Genomic DNA, 20,799 nt, shown 5'->3' with positions numbered 1-20,799 from the left:
TGAGGCCACTTTGTGTTACATAGTGTTTGGGACACATTTGGTACTAAACAGTGGGAGAGGCAGCCGGATAGCTCAGTATATCAGAGACACTTGCCACCAAGCCTGACTACCTAAGTTCCAACCACATAGGGAAAGATGTTCTCCAACCTACACACATACACACACACACACACATTCACACACAAGTTCGAACACCCATACCCACTCCCACACCCACTTGCCTTGCCCCTCCCACAACAAATACAGTACATTCTAGACAAGGGTGGGATATGGTTTGGTGGTGGGACATGAACACGATTTTGGTTCATTCTGAGCACTGCAAAAGTCCAGGCGAGTTCAGGGTCTTCAGCCTGATGATATTTATCCCATTGCCTCTGATGTAGTATCAACTAACTGCACCCCCCTCTTTTTTTAAAAGGTTTATTTATTTATTATATATAAGTACACTGTAGCTGTCTTCAGACACACCAGAAGAGGTCATCAGATCTCATTACAGATGGTTGTGAGCCACCATGTGGTTGCTGGGATTTGAATTCTGGACCTCTGGAAAAGCAGTCAGTGCTCTTAACCACTAGCCATCTCTCCAGCCCCTCAACTGCCCCCTCTTGATTACCCCCCATCTACAGACCATGGACGAGTACTCCTTGTCACCAGGCTCTGGGAAACATGCTCTAGCTGTGGCTTGAGGAGGATTGGTCAGTGTGTCTGGTTGCCTGACAGATGGACAGCAGTCAGGCAAACAGAGTAGTGCTCAGGCAGGAATCCAGAGCTTCAAGGACATCACAAGAACAGGTCAGGAGGGAATGAAAGGGCAGCTTGGGGCTTTGATAGCTGTGGGCAAGAAAGTTGGGGATGATGGAACAGGAAGAGATGAGGAGGAAGGGGAGGAGGGGTGGATGGGGAAGGACACTGCAGTGCAAGATAGAGAGGCAAGATGGACCTAGGGTCACTTCCCATTTTCATGGCGTGGCGCAGCACCTGGCACGGCACAAAAGATCCACAATCCACTCGCTAATGTGCCTGGGTCAGGACCTCTATGTCTCTGCTGCCCATCTGCTGCTTCTTGAGGAGTCTGAGTCTTTTTACCTTGTGGTGCCTGGGCTTCCAGTGAGACACGAGTTAAGGTCCCTGAGATACAGGTGGGAAAATACCACTAGATGGCACCAGGGAGCCGAGGGATTGTAGAGGTTTTTGGAGGGAAGGAATATCAACCGGCAGAAGAGGCCACAGGCTTATCTCCACCACAATGGGACAGGAGGAGAAAAGGCCTCTTGAATCCTAGCTGTGGGACACTGGGTAATGTCTAGGGAATGTGCCCACTTCAACTGGGACATTCCTGTCCTATAGGCTGGCCAGTGATGCACCTATCATCAACTATAGGGCCTTGGATACCCTAAAAGTGACCCATCTGGTGTCAGAGATCTGAGGCCCTGAGGGGCATGTGGGAGTCACAGAGGATGTGGGGGGCACTGACAAGACAGGGATGAGGGAATCATATCTGGTATCTCAGCCCCTCCAAATCAGCCAGATCATAACCCAAGGTGTAGAGAGAAATGTGGCCTCCAGACAAGTTGAAATACAGGCCATTGTCACCCACAGGATGCAGGGCTTTAAAGGGTGTTTAAGGTGCTGCTCTAGGGAGATGCTGCAGGCCCTGACTGAATTTGTGACCATTCTGTCTCCAAGATGGTCTGTGTATGGACCCCAGGTGGAAAGCAGGGTGTTGTTTGCCCCAGGCCCACCACACAGGGGAGTAGTGGGGCCAGGTGAAGTGCCACTCCCAGTGTGAGACAAGCCTGTCCTGGGGAGAAGCTACTCTTTTTTTTTTTTTTTTTTTTTTTTTAAAGATTTATTTATTTATTTATTATATGTAAGTACACTGTAGCTGTCTTCAGACACGCCAGAAGAGGGCGTCAGAGGAGAAGCTACTCTTAAGGCCACAGTCGGGCACAGCAGTGAAGACTGTAGCTACTGAGGAGGAACTTGCACTGGGTTTCTTGCGGTTCTGAAAAGCCTCTCACTCCCTGACAGAGCTGTACATGGACCAAGGGCAGACCCATTTCCCAGTGCCAACAAGAAGCTGAGTTCCTGGCATCAGGCCTCTTCTGGGCAGAAGGCCCTGACAGCAATATTCTGATACCTCAAATCCAGTGTCCCTTCCACGGGTGGTCCCTATGGATGGTAGGACAAGCTGCAGCCTGAACAAGGTCTCTGACCTGGTTCTCCGTGACCCCAATTTCAACAAAGATGGTAGAGAAATTTGAGTCGAGAGGCCACAGACAGTGCTGCTCAGCTGTGCCTGTCCTGACAGGCCACGTCTGTACTCACCTATCTCATACCATCCTGGCGCGATGTGCTGTCCGATGCAGGGGTCTAGGGTGATGCTTAATCATCCCCATCTCATTCTGGGATGGCCACAAGTGTCAAGGACACCCATGTGTTCCATATCCAGCAACCCAACACCTGGCTGAGTATCCTATGGGCTTTGCAGCTGGCTGGCATAGCTCAGCATAGGGCTGTCCACTGCTACTAGTGGCTTCACCCTCGCTCTGGGTGGACAGAGCTTCCACACAACCACGGTGAGATCGTGCATCCATGGCAACCATGCAGGAATCTGCCTTTTCTTATTGTCATCCCCACCATCCTCGGTCCAGAAGAGGTTTTTAGGTGGGGTGGTGGGGCCAGGCTAGAAGCCAGTGGCAGCCCTGCGTAATCAGTGCTTGGCTGGGGGCGCAGGGGAACAGAGAGCATGGGGTGGGGATGAACGCTGCTGGCCTGCCCGGCCTTGCAAGACTACAAGGAGCCCAGTGAACAAACATGTTCCCACCTCCCTAACATCTCCCACCTGCAAAGACTGTTCCTGCAAGAGTCCCCACTGCCTGCTCACCACACAGGAGAGGCAGAGAAGATTCCAGAAACTGGAGAGGAAATAAGCAGAACAATGAATGCCAGGGCAACATGTCAATGCTCTGGGAGTCACGTGTTCAGGTCAGTCTTTCCAGAAATGTCTGTAGGGCGGGCACACCAAGCAACATGGGACATAGAGCGCACATGCCAGCCACACTGTGCAATGACTATGACACATATGCATTCAAACGCATTTATAAACAAAATAATTAAAAAAAATAAAACCAGACATACACATGTATACACAAAAACACACAGAAACTTCCAGAAAGCAGCTGTTCATAGATGGCAGCAGGCATCTGATGGCATCTGATCTCCCAGACTTAGGCTGAAGACGTAGAACCCACGCACAGGTCAAAGTTCTCACACTCCTAGGCCTGGTGGAGGCCTCTGGCAGGTCACACCCAGTGCTGGCCGGCCAGGTGCAGACTGCGGCATCAGCGACGGCGTCGGTTCCTCTCCTCCAGGAGTTCATTGTCAAAGATTTCCTTTTCCCTTCAAGAAACAAGAGACTGCCCGTGAGAGGCACCAAGTGGGCACCAGCGACTCTAGAACAATCAGCAGTGGCATGGGCTGAGTGTGCATTTATGCATTGAAGGAAACAGGCCACGAAGAAGAAAGATGCTCTGCCATGGCAGAATAGCCAACAGCAATGCCGGCACCGATGGGGACACTGCAGTCTGGAAGCTTTCAGCTTTTAGGGCAATGGCATGGGGCAGAAAGAGCTGCTGACTGCCACACAAGATACAAAGACAGTAAATTTTATTGCACTGAATCTGGGGATGGAACAGAGGGCTCCATGCAGACAAGTACTCTGAGCACTGAGCACAGCCCCAGACTGATTTTTTTTATGTGTGTGACAAAGACTCACCTAGCCCAGGCTTGATCTTACATCCTTCTGCTTCACTTTGCCCAATCACCCTTGCTCTAAAGAATATTTCAGGAGCTGGACAAATGGCTCAGAGACTAGAACAACTTGCTGATCTTGCCCAGGACCCGAGTTCAGTTCCGATCACCCACCCCATCCCTAACTCCATTTCCAGGGCATCCAAGGCCCTCTTTTGACAGGCACCAGGCACACACAGGTATCCATGCACACACATGCACAATATGGAGGCCATAGGGTGACATCAAGCATGTCTCTCATTCTCCACCTTGGTTTTGGAAACGGGACTCCCACTCTGAACCTGGTATTTGCTGATTAGGGTGCTGACATTGAGCCCAGAATATCTACCCCTTCCCAGGACTGGAACTGGCACACACAACCATCCCCAGCCTTTCACAGCAGGCCTGGGGGCAGCAACACCCAGCACTCTGCTGACTGAGATAGCTTCTCCAGCCCAGACAGGCTTCTCCTCACCTCACAAGTGCTGGGATGAGAGCACTACAGTTATGTACTTAGCATGGAGCCCGTGACTGCTGAGAGCTGGGGACTGGACCGCAGCCTGAGGGTCTGTACAGAGGCCTTTGCTGCAATGTTATCTCAGGGTCAGAATCCTGCAAATGACAGGAGCTGATACTCTTGACCGAGTCAGTGGACGTCGCCACCTAATATGGCTGCCCTGGGTACCAGGAGGCCCTGTGCCAGTGGTCCCACCGTCCTCCTGGGGATGCCAACTTATTTTTAGAGGCAATGAACCCAGGATGAGGCTCTGGATGGAGACCCTATTTGTGACTGCAGTGGCATCCTCTGCCTGTCACTGCCCTGCCTGCCTCCCACTGAAGTCTGGCAGCATGCCCAGAGGTGGATTAGAGGCTCTGGGGCCACACATCTTAGGAGTGCTGTAGGCGACAGGACAGGCAGCTTCAACCCGCTGCCCTGCTGACGGCTACACTGCCTCTTAATCTAGCTCTGTGCTCTCTATCAGCCACACGGGAGCAGGCGGGGCAGAGCCCTTAATGCTGTTCACAAGGAGATTACAGGGGTCTTGGGCAGAGCACGCGACAGGGCCAGGACTGCAGAGGCGGCTGTGGCCCTGCCCTAGGGTCCTCCTGGCTTGCAGCCAGCCTAGCCCATAGCAGAACACAGCCTACAGACCTGGGCCTTTGTCCAGCCCTTGTCTGGAAAGAAGGCCCAGCTGACCCTACCACACCTGCGCACTGACACACAGCACTTGTACTACCTGTGGACAGGGGCTTGGCAGTCCTGTCACAACAGGGGACACAGCACAGCACACGGCCATGTGAGGACCTACCGGTAGCTAAGTGTGGGGCCACGAATGTACTTCTGCTCGGCTGTCTTGTAATCCACCGCCTCCACCGCGGAAATGGCACAGATGATTGCCTGCGGAAGAATGAGGGTCAGGCCATGGCTCAGTGAACAAAAAGCTAACCTGACATGTATGAGGCCTTGGGCTCCATTTCCAGTGTTAGGAGCTGGTCATGGTCAAAACCACCCAGTTTTTTTTTTTTTTTGTTTTGTTTTTGTTTTGTTTTTTTCGAGACAGGGTTTCTCTGTTTAGCCCTGGCTGTCCTGGAACTCACTTTGTAGACCAGGCTGGCCTCAAACTCAGAAATCCGCCTGCCTCTGCCTCCAGAGTCCTGGGATTAAAGGCATGCGCCACCACGCCCGGCGAAAACCACCCAGTTTTAAAGTTACACACAGTAGTAGTTACAGTGACTTGAGGGGTCAGGTGTGGTGGTGAGAACTGTCCCAAGTCCTTAGGAGTCTGAGACGAGAGCGTGCCCAGTTTCAGGCCAGCCCGAGACACCATGAGCACACAGCGTACCACTGTTTCCTTTTCCGATTCATGTGAGCATGTCCCACCCACAGCAACACGGGGACAGACAGGCACAGGCTGGCAGCTTCTTCCTGGAAGCCTCAGCAGGGAGACTGTCCAGGCCCTGCTGGTGCTGAGCATGAGGATGTGGGGCACCCACCTCGGGCAGCAGCACATCCAAGATGAAGCGAATGCGGTCTCCACTGCCGCGCTCAGGCACCTGGCCGTCCATGTCTCTGCAGACGCCCTGCAGGTACTCCACCACCTCATCCAGCTGCGCCTCATCCTCCAGGTATGTCTCCATGCAAGTCACGCACTGACTGGAGCTCAGGAACGTCTTCAGCCAGCGTGAGGGCTTGCGGCTGTGCAAGATAGCCCGCAGGTGGCTCTCTGCACCCTTGGCCTTCACGATGTACTCCACCAGCTTCTGGTTGGCTCTATCCCGTGCAGCCCTGGAGCGGTCAGGCAGCACCTTCCTGCATGGCCGCCACTGTCCCAGCTGGCTGTCCCCTACAGGCTCCTCAGGGTCCCCCTTGCCCAGCTGAGGAAACCTGGTCCCCAGGACGTCCTGTTGGATAGACTTGCGCACAGGGTAGCCTGCGAGAGGAGCACAAATTCGGATGTGTGATGATGTCCTTACCTCCCAGCCTCAACCTCGGGCTCCCTTCACCAACCCCTTCTCCCGAGCTCCCATGCATACAAGGAGAATCTCCTGAGAACCACGGAGTGTGCCAGCTGAAAATGTCCCAGTGTGAAGGCAGCATTCCTTAGATCTCCCAACCCCCTGCCCAGCACACAGCTGCCCACCTAATAGGGATGCAGGGCATGATGGCAGCTGAGGTCACAGCACCAAAGACAGCAAGATGATCTCTCAAGAACCAAAAGCAGACCCTATGTGAAGACCACACGTATACTTACTGATATCAGCAGCGTAGTATTCCAAGAAAGACCCAGCAAAGGAGCCGCATCCTGTGGAGGGCACAAGAGAAGGCTGTGCTCAAACCTGAGCACTACTGGTTCTGATGCTCAGGAGTTCCAGCCAGGAGCCTTCTGGTTTGTGCTTTACCCTAAGGCAGATCTGTGAGGTGGGAGTCTGTCCACCACCCCAGGAAGGAGCGGCCAGGGGTTCAGGTGACAGCCAGAGTCACCACACAGAGGCAGTACTGTATAGGGTCTTCAATCAGGAGGGCTGTGCCTGCTCCTGCCTTCCACAGACACAGTACCCTCACAAGTTAGGCAGGCCAAGATGGGATGTAGGGCTACTACCACATCTATCTTGGCACCTCCATGCTGCCCTCGACAGGTGCCAATGACATGGTACCGCCCACCTCACCCCACCCACTCCCTAGGGTGCAGCCCACATACCCAGCCGCACACGGTAGTCAGTGATGAGTGAAACACACCAGCCAATGGCCTGGGCAAAGTCCTCCTTGGCTCTGTCCTACAAAAGCAAAGAGCTGAGTGTGAGTCGGCTCTATCAGCCTGCGGTTCCCAGGCTCCCAGGCTTAAGTGGGTGCTGGGGACCAAGGCTCTCAGTCACTCCACTGCAGTCTGGCACCTTCAGAAGGTACGACAGGCAGGCACTTTCAGGCTTCAGGAAGCCATTGAACTAACAATTGACCTTTTTGGTCTTTTTCAGACAGGATCTCATGTAGTCCATGTTTTGTATGTAACCGAGACTGGTTCTTCAACTCCTAATCCTAACTCAGCTTCTAGCCACCCTCTAACTCCCCAGTCACCTTGGGGATGCCGTGTCCCACACCCACAGTGTGGAGGCCAGAGGATGACGCGGTGCCATCCCTGATCACTAGCCACTTCTTCGATGACAGTCTCTCACTGATCCTGGCTGGCCAGTGCCTTCCCATGGTGGGGTCTGCAGTGAGTCAGAGCCTCATCCCGCACATGGCACATGTTACTGACTGGATGTGTGATGAGATGCTTCTGATGTGTCTACAGCAAGCAGGACCTGCCATTGCACCTCTCAGAGAGACTGACCACAACAGCTACACGCAGGAGTCATGGCCCCCAACTGCACAGGGTACACCATCACCCCACAATCTGGTGTTTTGGTTTGAGTCAATAGAACAAAATAATTTTTTCTGGCCAGGGAGACAAAGGTTATTCAGGAAAACAAGTTCTAATTCCCAGGAGCACATAAAATCAGATATGGTAGTGTAGGGTGAGACAGGGTTCAGAGACAGGAGAATCCACAGAAGCTTGAGGGCCAGTGAGCCTGGGGTAGATGGGGCCTCAAGTAAGGGGAAAAAACTGACCAGAGGCTGTCCTCTCACCTCCACGTTCACGCTTTTGTGCACACACATATGCACATGCACAAGCACGCATGCGCGCGCGCACACACACACATACACACACACACACACACACACACACACACACACATGTACACCCCAAAAGCTAAGTTCCCAGTGCCAACACCTACCAGCAGTGCGTGCTTTTCCTTGCAGTCAAAGTGCTTGAGCCGTCGCAGCGACACAGTGATTCTTGACAGAGCAGAGGCCAAGATGAGCACAGGTGGCCTCAACCCAGGAGAGAAACCCTCCTCCGAAACCTAACCCTGCTCTAGGCTGTAGCACCTCCATAGCACTGGGGGCCCAGGTCCCTACACCAACCAGCCACCCTGGGCGCACACAATTACCCAAGGTCACCTTCTGAAAGGTACCTGAGGGGGCTTTGAGGTCACTGTGAGCAGGCTGGCTAGCTCATGCATGCTGCTGATGTGGGTGAGGACCCTTAGCCAAACTGGCCAGATCCAGTTCACTAAGAACCATGTTTGGCTGAAACTCTGCTCTGGTGCAGCATGCAGGGACAATGGGTCCTGGCTGCCAGTTCTAGCCATCTGGCTGAAACACCAAGTGACACTGTGGACTCTGGACCATGTTGGCAGCTCCAGTCAAGGCACCAGAAAGGATTCCCACTCCTGCCCATGCCCTAACTATGGCATCACTAACCCTCGGCCCTTGGGGTTCATGTTGCCCTCAATGAAGAGCACACTGGCCTTCTTGTCTCTTCGCCGGACACTCTTGACCTGTGGGTAGATTGGGACACCACAGCATGAACAGGGGGATGGGTGCTCCCCACCTCCTCTCAGGCCCTCTCTAGGGCCGGGCCTGGCCATCCTAGTGGTGGTGGTGGTGGGGTGTGTGTGACCCCATTGCTTCCTATGGCTCTGTGGTATTACAAGGTAGAATCCACAAGTCTCCATTTGGGTCTTGTTCTTAAATCCTTGTGTGTGCAGGGATGCATGCGGAAGCCACAGACAGCCTCAGGCATCATCCCTGACCTTCCACCTTACTTGAGATTAGACTATCAGTGCAACTGTACATTCCAGACACAGGGTCTAGAGTCCTCCTGCCTGCCTCCATCTCCCCAGAATGCAGGCACACTACAGTCTGGCTTTCTGAGGGCTCTAAGAGCTAAACTCAGGCCCTCATTCTTACACAACCAGAGACTCACGGAGCCGACCCAACAGTCTCCCATAACCCAAACTGACCTTGAACTCCGTGTGGCTGAGGATGACAGGTGTATGCCACCATGCCAGGCTCCCATCTTGGTCTCTTAGTAACAGGCCACGTCCCTGCCTGTGCCTCTCTGCCTCTGGCTGAATGGGAGCTGCTCAGAGGTGGGCACTAGGGAAACTCAGAGTCCACAGTATGCGGCGAACTCAGCCCACTGTGGAGAAGCAGTGAGCCCGGCAAGCCTCTTCCTAAGCAGGACAGATGGTCCCCAAGATACCAACCCTCAGGTCTAGCCCTGTGCCTGCAAACATCAGTCCAGTAACCTATGAGCCCCGTGCACACACTGGAGACCAGAAAGGAGAGGACAGGGTTGAGGGAGGACACACAGCATCCCAGAGCCAGCTGCTCCCACACCATTACTAGCTTTCTGGCTGCTTTCACCCCAGATCTTCTGCCTGTCCCTCTCCTCTGGTCCTCTTTTGGGATGGTCATGAACTCGACATACCTCTGCCTTCTCCTCAAGTGCTGGGGTGACAGACCTGCAGCACCATACACAGCCAGTATTCCAGAATTAAACACCCGCACCACTTGACAAAACTTAACTGGGGCTTGGACTGTGACCCTGGTGACACAGCACTTGTCTAGGGCTACAGTGTTCCAGGACCTGGTCTCCATCTTTAAAGAATGGTGATAAAGGGCAACAGAGGCGCTAGCCTTTAGTCCAAGCACAGGGGTGGTGGACCTTTGAGTTTGAGGCCAGCCTGGTCTACAGAGTGAGTTCCAGGACAGGCAGGGCTACACAGAGAAACCATGTCTTGAAAAAGCTAAGAAAAAATAAAATCGGGGGCTGGTGAGATGGCTCAGTGGGTAAGAGCACCCGACTGCTCTTCCAAAGGTCCTGAGTTCAAATCCCAGCAACCACATGATGGCTCACAACCATCCATAACGAGATTTGACTCCCTCTTCTGGGGTGTCTGAAGACAGCTACAGTGTACTTACATAAAGTAAATAAATAAATAAATCATTTAAAAAATAAATAAATAAAATAAAATCAGAGACAAAACATAGAATCACAAAATAGCCTAGCTGTGCGGACAGCATCACAGGGGAGTGAAGGCAGGCACAGAGGAGATGACAGGGCACGCAATGTCTCCACCTAGAGAAGTCCTCACTGGAGTGGTTGCAACACCAGGCACAAATATAGCTAATGGACTGCCCTTGGAGCAGACTCACAGGCCACATGACAGACCTTCAGTGGGATTGAGACATAACTGGAGACAGCGCTCATGTAGCCCAGGCTGGCCTCCAACATTCTTATGTAGCGGAGGACCATGAACTCCAGAGCTTCCTGCCTCAGCCTTCTGTGTGCAGGGATGAGTGTGCCCATGCCACCATGCCCACTGTTATCATGGGACCTAAATTCAGGGGTTGAGAAGGCGGTGGCTTGGCGCCTTTATCCAGAAGCTTAGCAGCACACTGCTCACAGATTCCCGAGGCGGCTGGGCATGAATTTCACTCAGACTGCCATGTGGAATGGCACTCACCATATGACCAGGCCCTGCTGTCGGAGGGAGGCTGTGTGCCCATGTCTGAGTCATTAGCACCCAGGCGTTCCAGCATTAACAGGGCTACCAAACTACCTGCTAGAGCAGGGGAACGGGTCTGAGGATGAGGGACTCGGTGCCCACGGCAGGTGTACTTACCACAGCTGGCCAGAATGGGTATTTTTGGTATTTAAGCCAGACCAGCATTCCTACTTCAAATGACCGTGGTTCTACAATTAAAAAAAAGGGAGGAATAAAAAAAAAAAACCCAGATGAGTCAAATCTGCCTCACACAGGTACAGTACAGACAAGAAGAATCAAGGACACCCACACACATCACTGCGCTGTTCACACCCAACTCTAACCTCATCTACCCAGGAACCCAGACGTACGGTGGATACAGACACACAGAATGGTGTCTCAGTGCCCACCGTGGGGCAGGAGGCCATGGCTTTGTGTCCAACGTCCTGTGACAAGAGATGAAGCCTGCAGCACGGTGGATAAGCTCTATGTCAAAACCCCCACCTCTGAGCTCTAGTACCCTCCAGAAGCAGACATTTAGAAGCCTGCATCCATGGCAGGTGCGGTCCATGAGCAGTGCAGCTCCGCACCAAAATGTACATTATATCATCACGAGGTTCACAGAATAAATACACTGTCCTCTCCAGGAACAGCAAGAGCAGGGGTCACAATGCAGAACACATACATTCTTAGAGGAGGGAACATCATTCCCCACTGATATTTGAGACAGGGTCTCTCTACTTACAGCAGACTGGCCTGAACTCAGGGACCCAATGGCCCTCCCGCCCAAGGACTGGAATGACATGCACGCACATGCTAGTGTACAGGACACTGAGGCTGGGACGGAACCAAGGCTCTTGTCAATGCTAGACAAGCTCTCTACCACAGAGCCATGGCCCTGCCTTTGTTATTTATGTTATTATGTAGCCCAAAGTGGCCTTCAACTTGCAGGTATCTCTCTGCCTCCTCCTAGCTGACAAGGCTCTTAAAAAGGTGACAGTCCACTGAGGAGAGCACCAAGCACCTCAGACACCCTGGCTGAGAATTGGCAATTGTCTTGAGCTTTGTATGGTGGGTTAGTGAGACCATCAGCTCAAGCCTGCCATAGAAGGACACAGAAGACCCTAATGTCAGGACGCTGGGGTCTCTGTAGCCATTCTCAGCTAGTCTTCAGATCTGACCCAAACACTGAGGCCTTTTGAAGTGCAGCTCATATCAGCATGCGGGCCCTTCCAACAGAGTACTCAGCAGTACTTAGCCAGGGGTCCTCAGAGAGCACTCAGCCTGGGAACTCATGCCCCTGAGAAAGTAGGATGAAGATGGAGTCTGGCTGGCACTCACCAAGAACCCTCAGCCTGCCCCACATCACCTAAGCCACATCCTTGGCCTCCATGTGCCCCACCTCAGTGTGCAGCTGGCTAAGGGACAGTCCTTGGGTTCCTCAGTGGCTGAGATGTACCACTGTGCTCTCAGTGAGCCCCGACTCACACATCTTTCTCGGCTGCACACTGCATCATATAGTACCTACCCTTAAGGAGAACGTACAGTTCCCTGGATGGACATGAACCACTGGTAAAGGTAGCTCTGTCCAACCTAGGGCAAAAGGGCCTACATCTTTACTCAGTGCCTGGCTACGGGACAGAGCCAATGCTGGGCTGGTTACCTCTCCCAAGTCCTTGGCCTCCATTAGAGACAGAAGGATACAAGGCTCTAGACAAGTCCTGGGTCAGAACATAGAAATTCTAACAGCATCACCTATGAAGGCACCCGACTTTCATCCCAGCGCTCTGAAAGCAGAAGCAGGCAGATTGCCGAGTCAGAAGCCAGCTTAGTTTATACAGTAAGTTCCAGGCTTATTAGAGGTACACAGTGAGACCCTGTCTAAAAACAAAACCAAAAAACTCCGCCAGCACCAAACAACTAGCTGACTTTATGGGATACTGAATAGGATGGGCCCCTTCCCCACTGTTCTCAAGTGCAACACTCTCTCACCGTGATACAGAAGGATCCGAGGTGGTTCCTCCTCTTCCTCCTCCTCCTCCTCCAGCAGGGAGTGTGTGGACTTGAACCCTGTGGATTCTTCTGAGGACACAGGATCTGCAGAGACAGGGACTTGATGTCTATTGATGTCTATCACTTCACCCCGGTAGGGACTAGGGACAAAGGGCCGTCCACGACAAAGGACAGATCCCGAGCAAAATTCAACAAGGGTGCAATGCACCCTGTGGTCAGAATTGGGTTTGTCTTTCTTTAAAAAATTTCTCCATGTTTTTGTGTTTGTGCATCCTTGTGTGCGTTTTATATGTGTTTGTGCATCCTTGTGTGCATCTTTTGTCTGCACGTGTGTGCATGTGCGTGAATATGTCTGTTTGTCCATGTTTGTGTATGCACGTATGTGCACTAGAGCACACACATGGAGACCAGAAGAAATTTGTGGAGTCAGTTCTCTCCACCCCGATAGGTTGCAGGGATCAAGCTCAGGTCAGTAGGCTTAGCGGCGAGCGTCTTCACCTATGGAGCCATCTCCATGGCCCTCCTTCATTGTTTCAACTCTGATGCTGGGGATGGACAAGGGTCTTGCTCTTGCCAGGCAGGCACTCTAGCTCTGAGCTCCAGCCTCAAGTACATTTAAAAAATAAACACAGAGAAACCAAGAGCAGTGCTTGGGAAGCATGCAGGCTCCAGGAGGCCCTTGCCTGACCTGGCCACACAGAGGATGTAGACAATGGGTTCCCAGAACCAACAAGGCCAGGCAGTCCCAGTCGCCAACTCCCCAGCTGCTCCCCGCAGGCCACCACAGGGCAGAGTGTGGTCTTGTGAAGGGTCCTACTGTGCCTCACATCCACTTGACCGACCACACACCCAATTTCTGGATCCTTCTGCCAGAGCTCAATGGGTCAACAGGTTCACAGAGGACTAGCTCCTGGGCTGCAGCCACACACGGGTCTCAGTGTGACCTCGGGCAGCTCCTGACACCAGGCCTACTAATCCCCTCGGCAGCCCCCCTCACTTACCAGGAGCATGCTGTTAACTCTGCAGTGAGCAACAACAACATAGAAGTGCTTAGCAGGGATCCCTGCCTGGGTCACCAGCTGCCTCCCCAGCCCTGCCTGACTCCCATTCCACTCAAACACAAAGACAGAAACATCTGAGAGGAGAGAAAATCATACCTTAGGAGGGTGGGCAGACCTGGGGACACTGAGCTTTTTACGTACAAACCCCGAGCCCGTGGCCCACCCGAACCCACAGCGTGAATTCCTCTCAATAGTTACCTTCCTCTGGTTTGTCACCCGCTCCAGCACTGCACAGCATCGTGACCTCCCCAGAACAGCTCCTAGGGCAGGGCGCTGCCCCCACAGTTCTAGTCCCCAGCTGCCTGGTAGGTGGGTTCTGGCCTCCATCCAAGCGTGGTCTCTTTGTGGGGCATCCTCTGCTTCTCTCAGAGGCCGAGAGTGGCCTGATGTTGCCTGATGACTTGACCCAGTCACAGCCTTTGACCCCGGCACAGGGCTCCTCGTCCCTGGTTTGGGAGGGCGGCCTAGGTGAAGCCAGGGCCACACAGCTGGATGCCTGTCCCTGGCTCTTTAAGACACTTTCTCCCTTGGAAAGGCCAGACTCTGATCTTCGGCGCCGGGTAGGTTTCTCTCCCAAATTCCTCTGCCTCTTTTTGGTTGTGCTCTCCTGCCCATGGTCCAGCTGTAACCCAGAATCATCCTGAGACTTGTCTCCAGCTCCACTCTCTGAGAGGCCTGTCTTGGGGCCCACTTGGCACCTGAGATGATCTTCTAATGCAGACGACGGCAACAGGCTTTTTGAACTGTACTCCGACCTCCTCTTGGATGCGCACTGGGCTACCACGGCTTGACCATCTTCACCGAGGAGAGATGGAGAAGGAGCACTGGAGACCTGCGAGGCCACATCTGCATCTGTTTTCTCCTTCTGAGACAGTGTAATCCCATCTTCTATTGGATGACTTTCAGGACTCAAACTGGTCCTCTCATTCAAGACATCCAGGGCCACTCGCAGGGAGCGTCGGTAAGTCAGCTCCTCCAGGGGAGTAGCTGGGACTTCATTCTGAGAGGCTGTGGGGACAAAGATATACAGTGAGGCTTTCACTGGTAGGCCTAGGGCTCCCGATCATAATCACAGAGCAATAGACTCAGTAACCACTTTAAGTGCCAAACACCCATCCCCAAAACAAGAGTACAAAGCTAAAAGATGGCTATATAATCACTCAGGGCTATGACTTTAGATAACAAACCAGAATGACCTGAGCTTCACTAGCTAAATGCTAAATCCCTCAAGGCCCTAGAGCAACACTGCATAAATGGATCTGGATGTCTCGCAAGCAGCGCTCTGACAGAACAGGGTGGTGGGGACAGCTTCACACTTCCTAGGCTACCACCTTTCTCTATTAGACCCACACTTGGCAACTGCTTAATACTAAAATGTGCTCACAAGCAAGTAGCTCCCAACACTCTGGGCCCACACAAGAATGCCCACACTCAATCAGAAAGGCAGTCAGCACAGCCCGCAGCTGCCCGTGCAGCCATAGACTCCTGGGGATGAAGTCCTTGCTTCCCTTGGGCTGGACCTGTCTTTGCTGCTGAGACTCAGTCGGAGGGAAAGCTGCTGCTGCTGCTGGGCTCTGCCGGGTGGGGACCTCCAGTATCCAGAACCCTCACCATGTATGCCTGTGCCAGGTCTGGAGCAGGGTGCACATGAAGTCTAGCTCAGCCACAGAGGAAATGGCGGCAAGTGCTGAACTGAGGGCCTATACATACAAAGGAAGCTAAGTCCCAACCACCATGACTCACCCACAGTACCTGCGAATAACACAAAGGTAGCAGCATGGAAGCTGACCACTCTGTTCTTGCTCCCCTGGGCTTTTTATAATTGGCAATTTATGTATATTATTTTTTTTAAAGATTTATTTATTATTATATCTAAGTACACTGTAGCTGTCTTCAGATGCACCAGAAGTGGGCATCAGGTCTCATTATGGATGGTTGTGAGCCACCATGTGGTTGCTGGGATTTGAACTCAGGACCTTCGGAAGAGCCGTCGGTGCTCTTAACCACTGAGCCATCTCTCCAGCCCTTATGTATATTATGTATGTCTGCATGCATGTGTCTGTCTCTGTGCATGCCTGTCTTTATGTATAAATGCACACGTCTATATGTTATATATGTCTGCACATGTGTCTGTATGTGTATTATGCATCTGTCTCTGTGTTATATATACATGTATCTGTATGTCTGCATGCATGTGTCTGTCTCTATGTTCTATCTGCATGTGTGTCTGTCCATATATTATATATGCATTCTGTAGGACTGAATATAAGGCTTCCCGTGAGCAGGGCTCCCTCTGTCACAGGCAACAGCCTCAGCCTATCATTTACTACTGAGGATGCTGAGTGAGTGTCTAGGGCCCAGCTAGGACAGGACGTGAGATCGCACTCACACCGACTTCCTAGGCATTCCTGACCCTGAGCCTCAGTCCATTTTAATCCCCACATTGTGACCTCTGAGGTTCAGGAGACAGAGGGCTCTTTGCTCTGTATGTGGGGCAGGTGTCCTCTCCTGTCCTCCACGCCCATCACAAGGCTCTAGGGTGGTTCCTGGCATATGACAGATCTGGTTTGGGGCAGAAGTCTAAGAAGCAGTTAGTTGGGTGGTGTGGAGGACCCCAGCTAGAACACAGGCGTGGAGACCAATCCCTGTAATGCCAGTCTTGAGCTCAAGCAGGAATCCTGCCACCACTCCTGGCCTGCCTGGCTGCAGTAGGAGACTCCAACTGAAAACAAAGAAACAAACACACAATATGCAGAAGCAGCAATGCAGCTCAGGGGTTGCCTTCATCTCCAGCACTGCCCAAACAAAAAAACACCTATAAGAAAGGACAGAGCTGGGGGTGGGGGAGGGTCTAAGAGGCAGATGCACGAGGCCCGGGGCTCTGTTCCAGCACCCGTGCATGAGGAGCAGTGGTGCTCAAGGCACTGGGCAAGTGGAGGCAGAAGAATCAGGAAGGAGTTCAGGGTCAGCCTGTGCTAGAGTGCTTTCAAGACCAACTTAGGCTACATGAGACCCTGCCTTAACAAAGAAAGGGAAAGCAGGCAAACACACGTTTTCCTTCTGTGAGGTTCCCTGTGGCGGCAGCCCAGCACCTTGGTGGCCTGGCTGGAGCTCTTACCCAGGAAGGCAGCAATGTTCTCAATGTGCGACTTCTGCAGGGCCTCCACGGCTGAGCTCTTAACCTGGATCCTGCGACAACAATGAGTGGTCAGCACCACAGCCTGCAACCCAACTGTCCAGATGTCCCTCTCAACCTTCCACTCACGCCCAAAGTCACCATGAAGGAAGGACAGGGACAGACGCTGCCAAGGGAACAGGGACAGCCTACCAGGGTGGGTATGCCCCCTCTCTTTTCCATTTTTGCCCCTCTTTTAAGAAAGAAAAGGTCGGCTGGAGTTAAGAGTAAAAATAAATTCAAATTGGGACTTTCATGAGGCAAATCGACTTTCAACTGCACAAATAACTCCTTTGTTAGGTTTTCCGAGTAGCCGCTAATGTCACCAAGAGCTGTTTACAGCCCAGCAGGCGCGTTTTAGTTTAAAGGACTTGCTTTCCTTTTAAACTCAAGTATTCAATTACCTTCCCTGCCGCAGGGAGAGTGGGAAGCTGGGGACTCTCCTGGTGGAGGGCTCTGAAGACAGTGGCAGGAAGGGACCCAGGAGACAAGCGGCCAGTGGACTCTTCAGAAGGAAGGACCGTACCACAGGCCTACACCCACATTGTCCTTGCTGGTGACCCATTAAGGGTCACCAGGTGCAAGACAACAGAGTCCTGCCGCCCATCTGCCTTTCCAGTACAAAAAAAAAAAATCTTTTTTCTTCTTGGAACAGTGGGTCTGGCACAAGCAGATCAGAACCAAGTCCTTGGTGGGAGCGGAGACCCCAGGATAGATCCCTGGGAATAATTCCTATCTATCTGCCCTTGAGACCCCGCTTCCTGCAGCTCCCCTGCACCTCATAGACTAAAATCTCCAACCTGAAATGTGTGTCAAATAAAATCTATTGTCCTCCCTCTAAGATTCTCAGCGTGGAGACACAGAAGCAGAGAACTCCTAAGCCCAGCAGAAACAGGCTTCTCTTTCTTCTGTGAGAAGAGTATCAGAAACCTCAGACAGAAGGGGAGAGACAGTATTAGGAAAACAAAAACAAAAACAAGCACACTTAACTTTTCCTTCAGCGAGAGTATCTGAACATCTAGGAAGAATTCCTTCTTTTTCTTGTTTTTTGCTGAAGTCTCGGTTCTGGCCAAAACCTAAGTGTAAAAAAAGTAGAAATAAAAATAAAAAAGAACTCTTGTTATGGCAGTGGAGGGACAGACAGCGGGAGCCTTTCCCGGGTGGCAGCCACAGGATTAGCAGAGACCTGATGTGAACTCTTATTCAAGTATAAACTGAGGCACCGGAGCCCTAGGCCATCCCAGGACAGGGCAGGAGCTCAGCACTTCCTCTGACTTGCTAGAAGGAACACCCCAAACACTACAGTTATTCCTGTCTGGGGCTCCTAGCAAGGCACTCCCTGTGGTCACAGCCTTCTGAGCCTTTTTATAGATGACTCTTTTTTTGTTTTTTTTTTTCCCCCTTAGTGTGAGAAATAATTAAAGACAATTCTGGATCTAGGGCCTCCTAAGCGCCAGACCAAAACCCCCTGGAGTGGAGGGAACCCTGGGACTCGTGCCAGCAGATCCCAGTGCCGAGCATTCAGGCTCGGCTCTCTCTCATAGTTACTCTGAGGAACAGAGCCTGATGAAGACTTTATTGTCACCAAAAGTCATTTCTAATTCCTGAAATTAAGAGAATAAGGGCTGTCACCTTCGCAGGCCACAGTCGCTTCCCCCATCGGCAGAGGACATACTTGGCATCCGTCATGACTCAGAAAGGAGTATCTGGGCGTGCGGTGGTACAGGCTTGACTGAGGCCAGAGGTCCCCTGCAATGAAATGTGTTTTAGAAAGGTGCTGCTTGCAGCAGTGAGGTTCACACAGACACAATCTTCCAGGGCAGAGGCTAGCCGCACACCCAGCTTCTAGGACACAGGTCAATTCAGAGCCTGGTCTTGAGACGTTGGGCAAAGAGCCAAGTGACAGTCAAGTGCAGGGCCCTGGAATTTGAGGAAATGTCTTGTTTTCTGTAAATAAAATTTAACAGATCCCCTCTTTAAGGTTGCACGCAAACTATGCTGCAGCAGCAAAGCTCACAAGCCCTCCCTGCCTCGGGCCTGAAGGGTGGCTGCAGCACACACCACACTCCACATACCCCATTCCCTGGAAGGACAGGGACAGATGCAGGGTTCTGGCAGAAGCAGCCAGGGCTGTGAACAGAAATGGAAAGATGGGGGAAGGGGGACCAAAGCAGCAGGAAGGACGGCAGGAACAAGGGAACTACCAGCAGAAACAAGGGTTTATGTAGTAGAAGGGATCGTAGAAGCAGGAAAGGTTTTCCAGAGGGATTACAGGCAGCAGAGTTGGGGGAACAGGGTTCCCAGCAAGGATGGGAGTTCATTAAAGCAGGGTGGGGTTTCAGGAGATAACAAGGGCTCTGCAGCGTTATGGGAACTCAGACAACAAAAGATGAGGCTCAGGTAACAAGGACTGGGGTTTGGGCAGCAAATATGTCCATAGCAAAGAAAGAGGTTCAGGTAGGAGTCAGGTAAAAGAGGTGGGGTTTGCAGTAGGGAAACAAAGATGGGGTTCACAGAGGAACTGAGATTCAAGCTGCAGAAACTTGAGTTCAGCAGGAAATATAGGGTTTACAGCAATGAATGGGAGGTCAGGCTAGAGGGAGTTTGGGCGCGGAGACTGCGATTCTGACATGAAACTCAGAGTTCACAACAGGGATAAGGTTCGAGCAGCAAATTGGGGGCTTAGACTGCAGAGAGGGGGTCAAAGGGAAGAAATAAGGCAAGAAATCCAGAATTTTCAGCAAGGACATAAATTCAGGCTGCTGAGACAGGGTACCAAGCAGTAAATTCACGATTCAGGCGGCACGGGGTGTGTGTGTGTATGTGTGTAATGTTGGGTTGATACTGCAGAGGTCGAGGTATCCGGTCAATAAGGGGCCTCCAGCAGGAAACTCGGGGTCTTAGCAAGGACACGGGTTCAGGCTGCAAAAAAGGGGTATAAGGTAGGAAACTCGGGGCTCAGGTTGCAGAAGAGAGATATAAGGCCGGAAATACGGGGTTCAGGCTGCAGAAGATAGGGATCAGGCCGGAAATACGAGGCTCTCGGCAGGGATGGGGCTCAGGCTGCAGAGAAGGGGACTTAGGTCAGAAACACAGGGTTTGCACCAGGAAACGAGGTTCTCAGCCCCCCAGGGGCCTCGGCCGCACGTGGGCCCTGCGCAGAACCGGACGCGGCCCAGCTGGTCCAGCCCAGCCGCCGCCCTTCCCCAGGCTCTCCGCCTGCACCCCGCCCGGCCCTCCCCAGGCCGCAGCGGGCTCACCCACCCAGCCCGCCTGACGCGGCGTCCGAGCCTGAGCGACCAGGCCGCGGCGGTCCCAACGGCGGAAGCCCGCCCGCCAACCGCCGCCGCAAGCCCGCGCGCTCACCGCCTCCGCCGCCGCGCAGATCCCCGCGGGCTAGGGGCGGGGCCTGCCTCACAGCGGCGCCGAGTCCCGCCCGCGCCGCCGCCCAATGGGAACTGCGTACCTGCGCCTCGACCCCGCCCCCCAAGAGCGCGCCACCTCCTGCGGGCCACGCCTCAGCCCATCGGTCACGCCCTCCACCGCCTTCCCTCCTGCCCAACTTGTGGAGTGCGCGGCGAGGGCTCCCCCTGGGCCCGAGGCAGGGTAGACCGGGAGGCCCGCTCCAAGTCCCACCCCCCGCTGCTGGCCAATAAGAAGATGGAGCTCACATCATGGCCCCTCCCACAGACGGCGGCGGCCTCCCTAGACCACGCCTCAGCCCGTAGTCCACGCCCCAGTTTTCCTACATCCTGCAATGGTTCCTGAGACGGAAAGTGGGCCCTTTTTCCAGACAGATTTCCGCCTGCGAGCAGCTATGCGAAGACAGAGGGGGGTTGGGAAGGCGAAGGCCTCACGAGCTCCTCACAGACTTCTAGTACC

At 53.0% G+C, this 20,799-nt stretch overlaps 1 protein-coding gene across 4 annotated transcripts; it reads right to left on the bottom strand.

Annotated features, from left to right (window-relative positions):
• Positions 1–1,843: 1,843 nt before the first annotated feature.
• Positions 1,844–20,557, bottom strand: Pwwp3a (PWWP domain containing 3A, DNA repair factor). Of its 4 annotated transcripts, none has more exons than NM_023431.5 (14): positions 20,284–20,390; positions 18,550–18,666; positions 17,908–17,993; positions 16,861–16,931; positions 13,941–14,750; positions 12,661–12,765; positions 10,807–10,877; positions 8,597–8,673; positions 8,068–8,128; positions 6,993–7,068; positions 6,546–6,596; positions 5,788–6,224; positions 5,103–5,191; positions 1,844–3,402 (listed from the first exon to the last, which is right to left on the bottom strand). In NM_023431.5, exons 2-14 carry the CDS (start codon positions 18,604–18,606, stop codon positions 3,345–3,347), a joined length of 2,049 nt encoding a protein of 682 aa, NP_075920.4. In that variant the 5' UTR covers positions 18,607–18,666; positions 20,284–20,390; the 3' UTR covers positions 1,844–3,344. The 4 variants fall into 4 exon arrangements, with proteins under 4 accessions (NP_075920.4, XP_030101106.1, XP_006514088.1 ...); XM_030245246.1 differs by having other exon boundaries at positions 2,956–3,402; positions 20,384–20,557; XM_006514025.2 differs by having other exon boundaries at positions 2,956–3,402; positions 20,182–20,311.
• Between the last annotated feature and the right edge of the window lie 242 nt (positions 20,558–20,799).

Source organism: Mus musculus, chromosome 10 (genome assembly GCF_000001635.26).
Source record: "Mus musculus strain C57BL/6J chromosome 10, GRCm38.p6 C57BL/6J".
Taxonomy (NCBI): domain Eukaryota; kingdom Metazoa; phylum Chordata; class Mammalia; order Rodentia; family Muridae; genus Mus; species Mus musculus.
The sequence above is the reverse complement of the archived record's forward strand: the minus strand, read 5'-3'. Positions and strand labels throughout refer to the sequence as shown.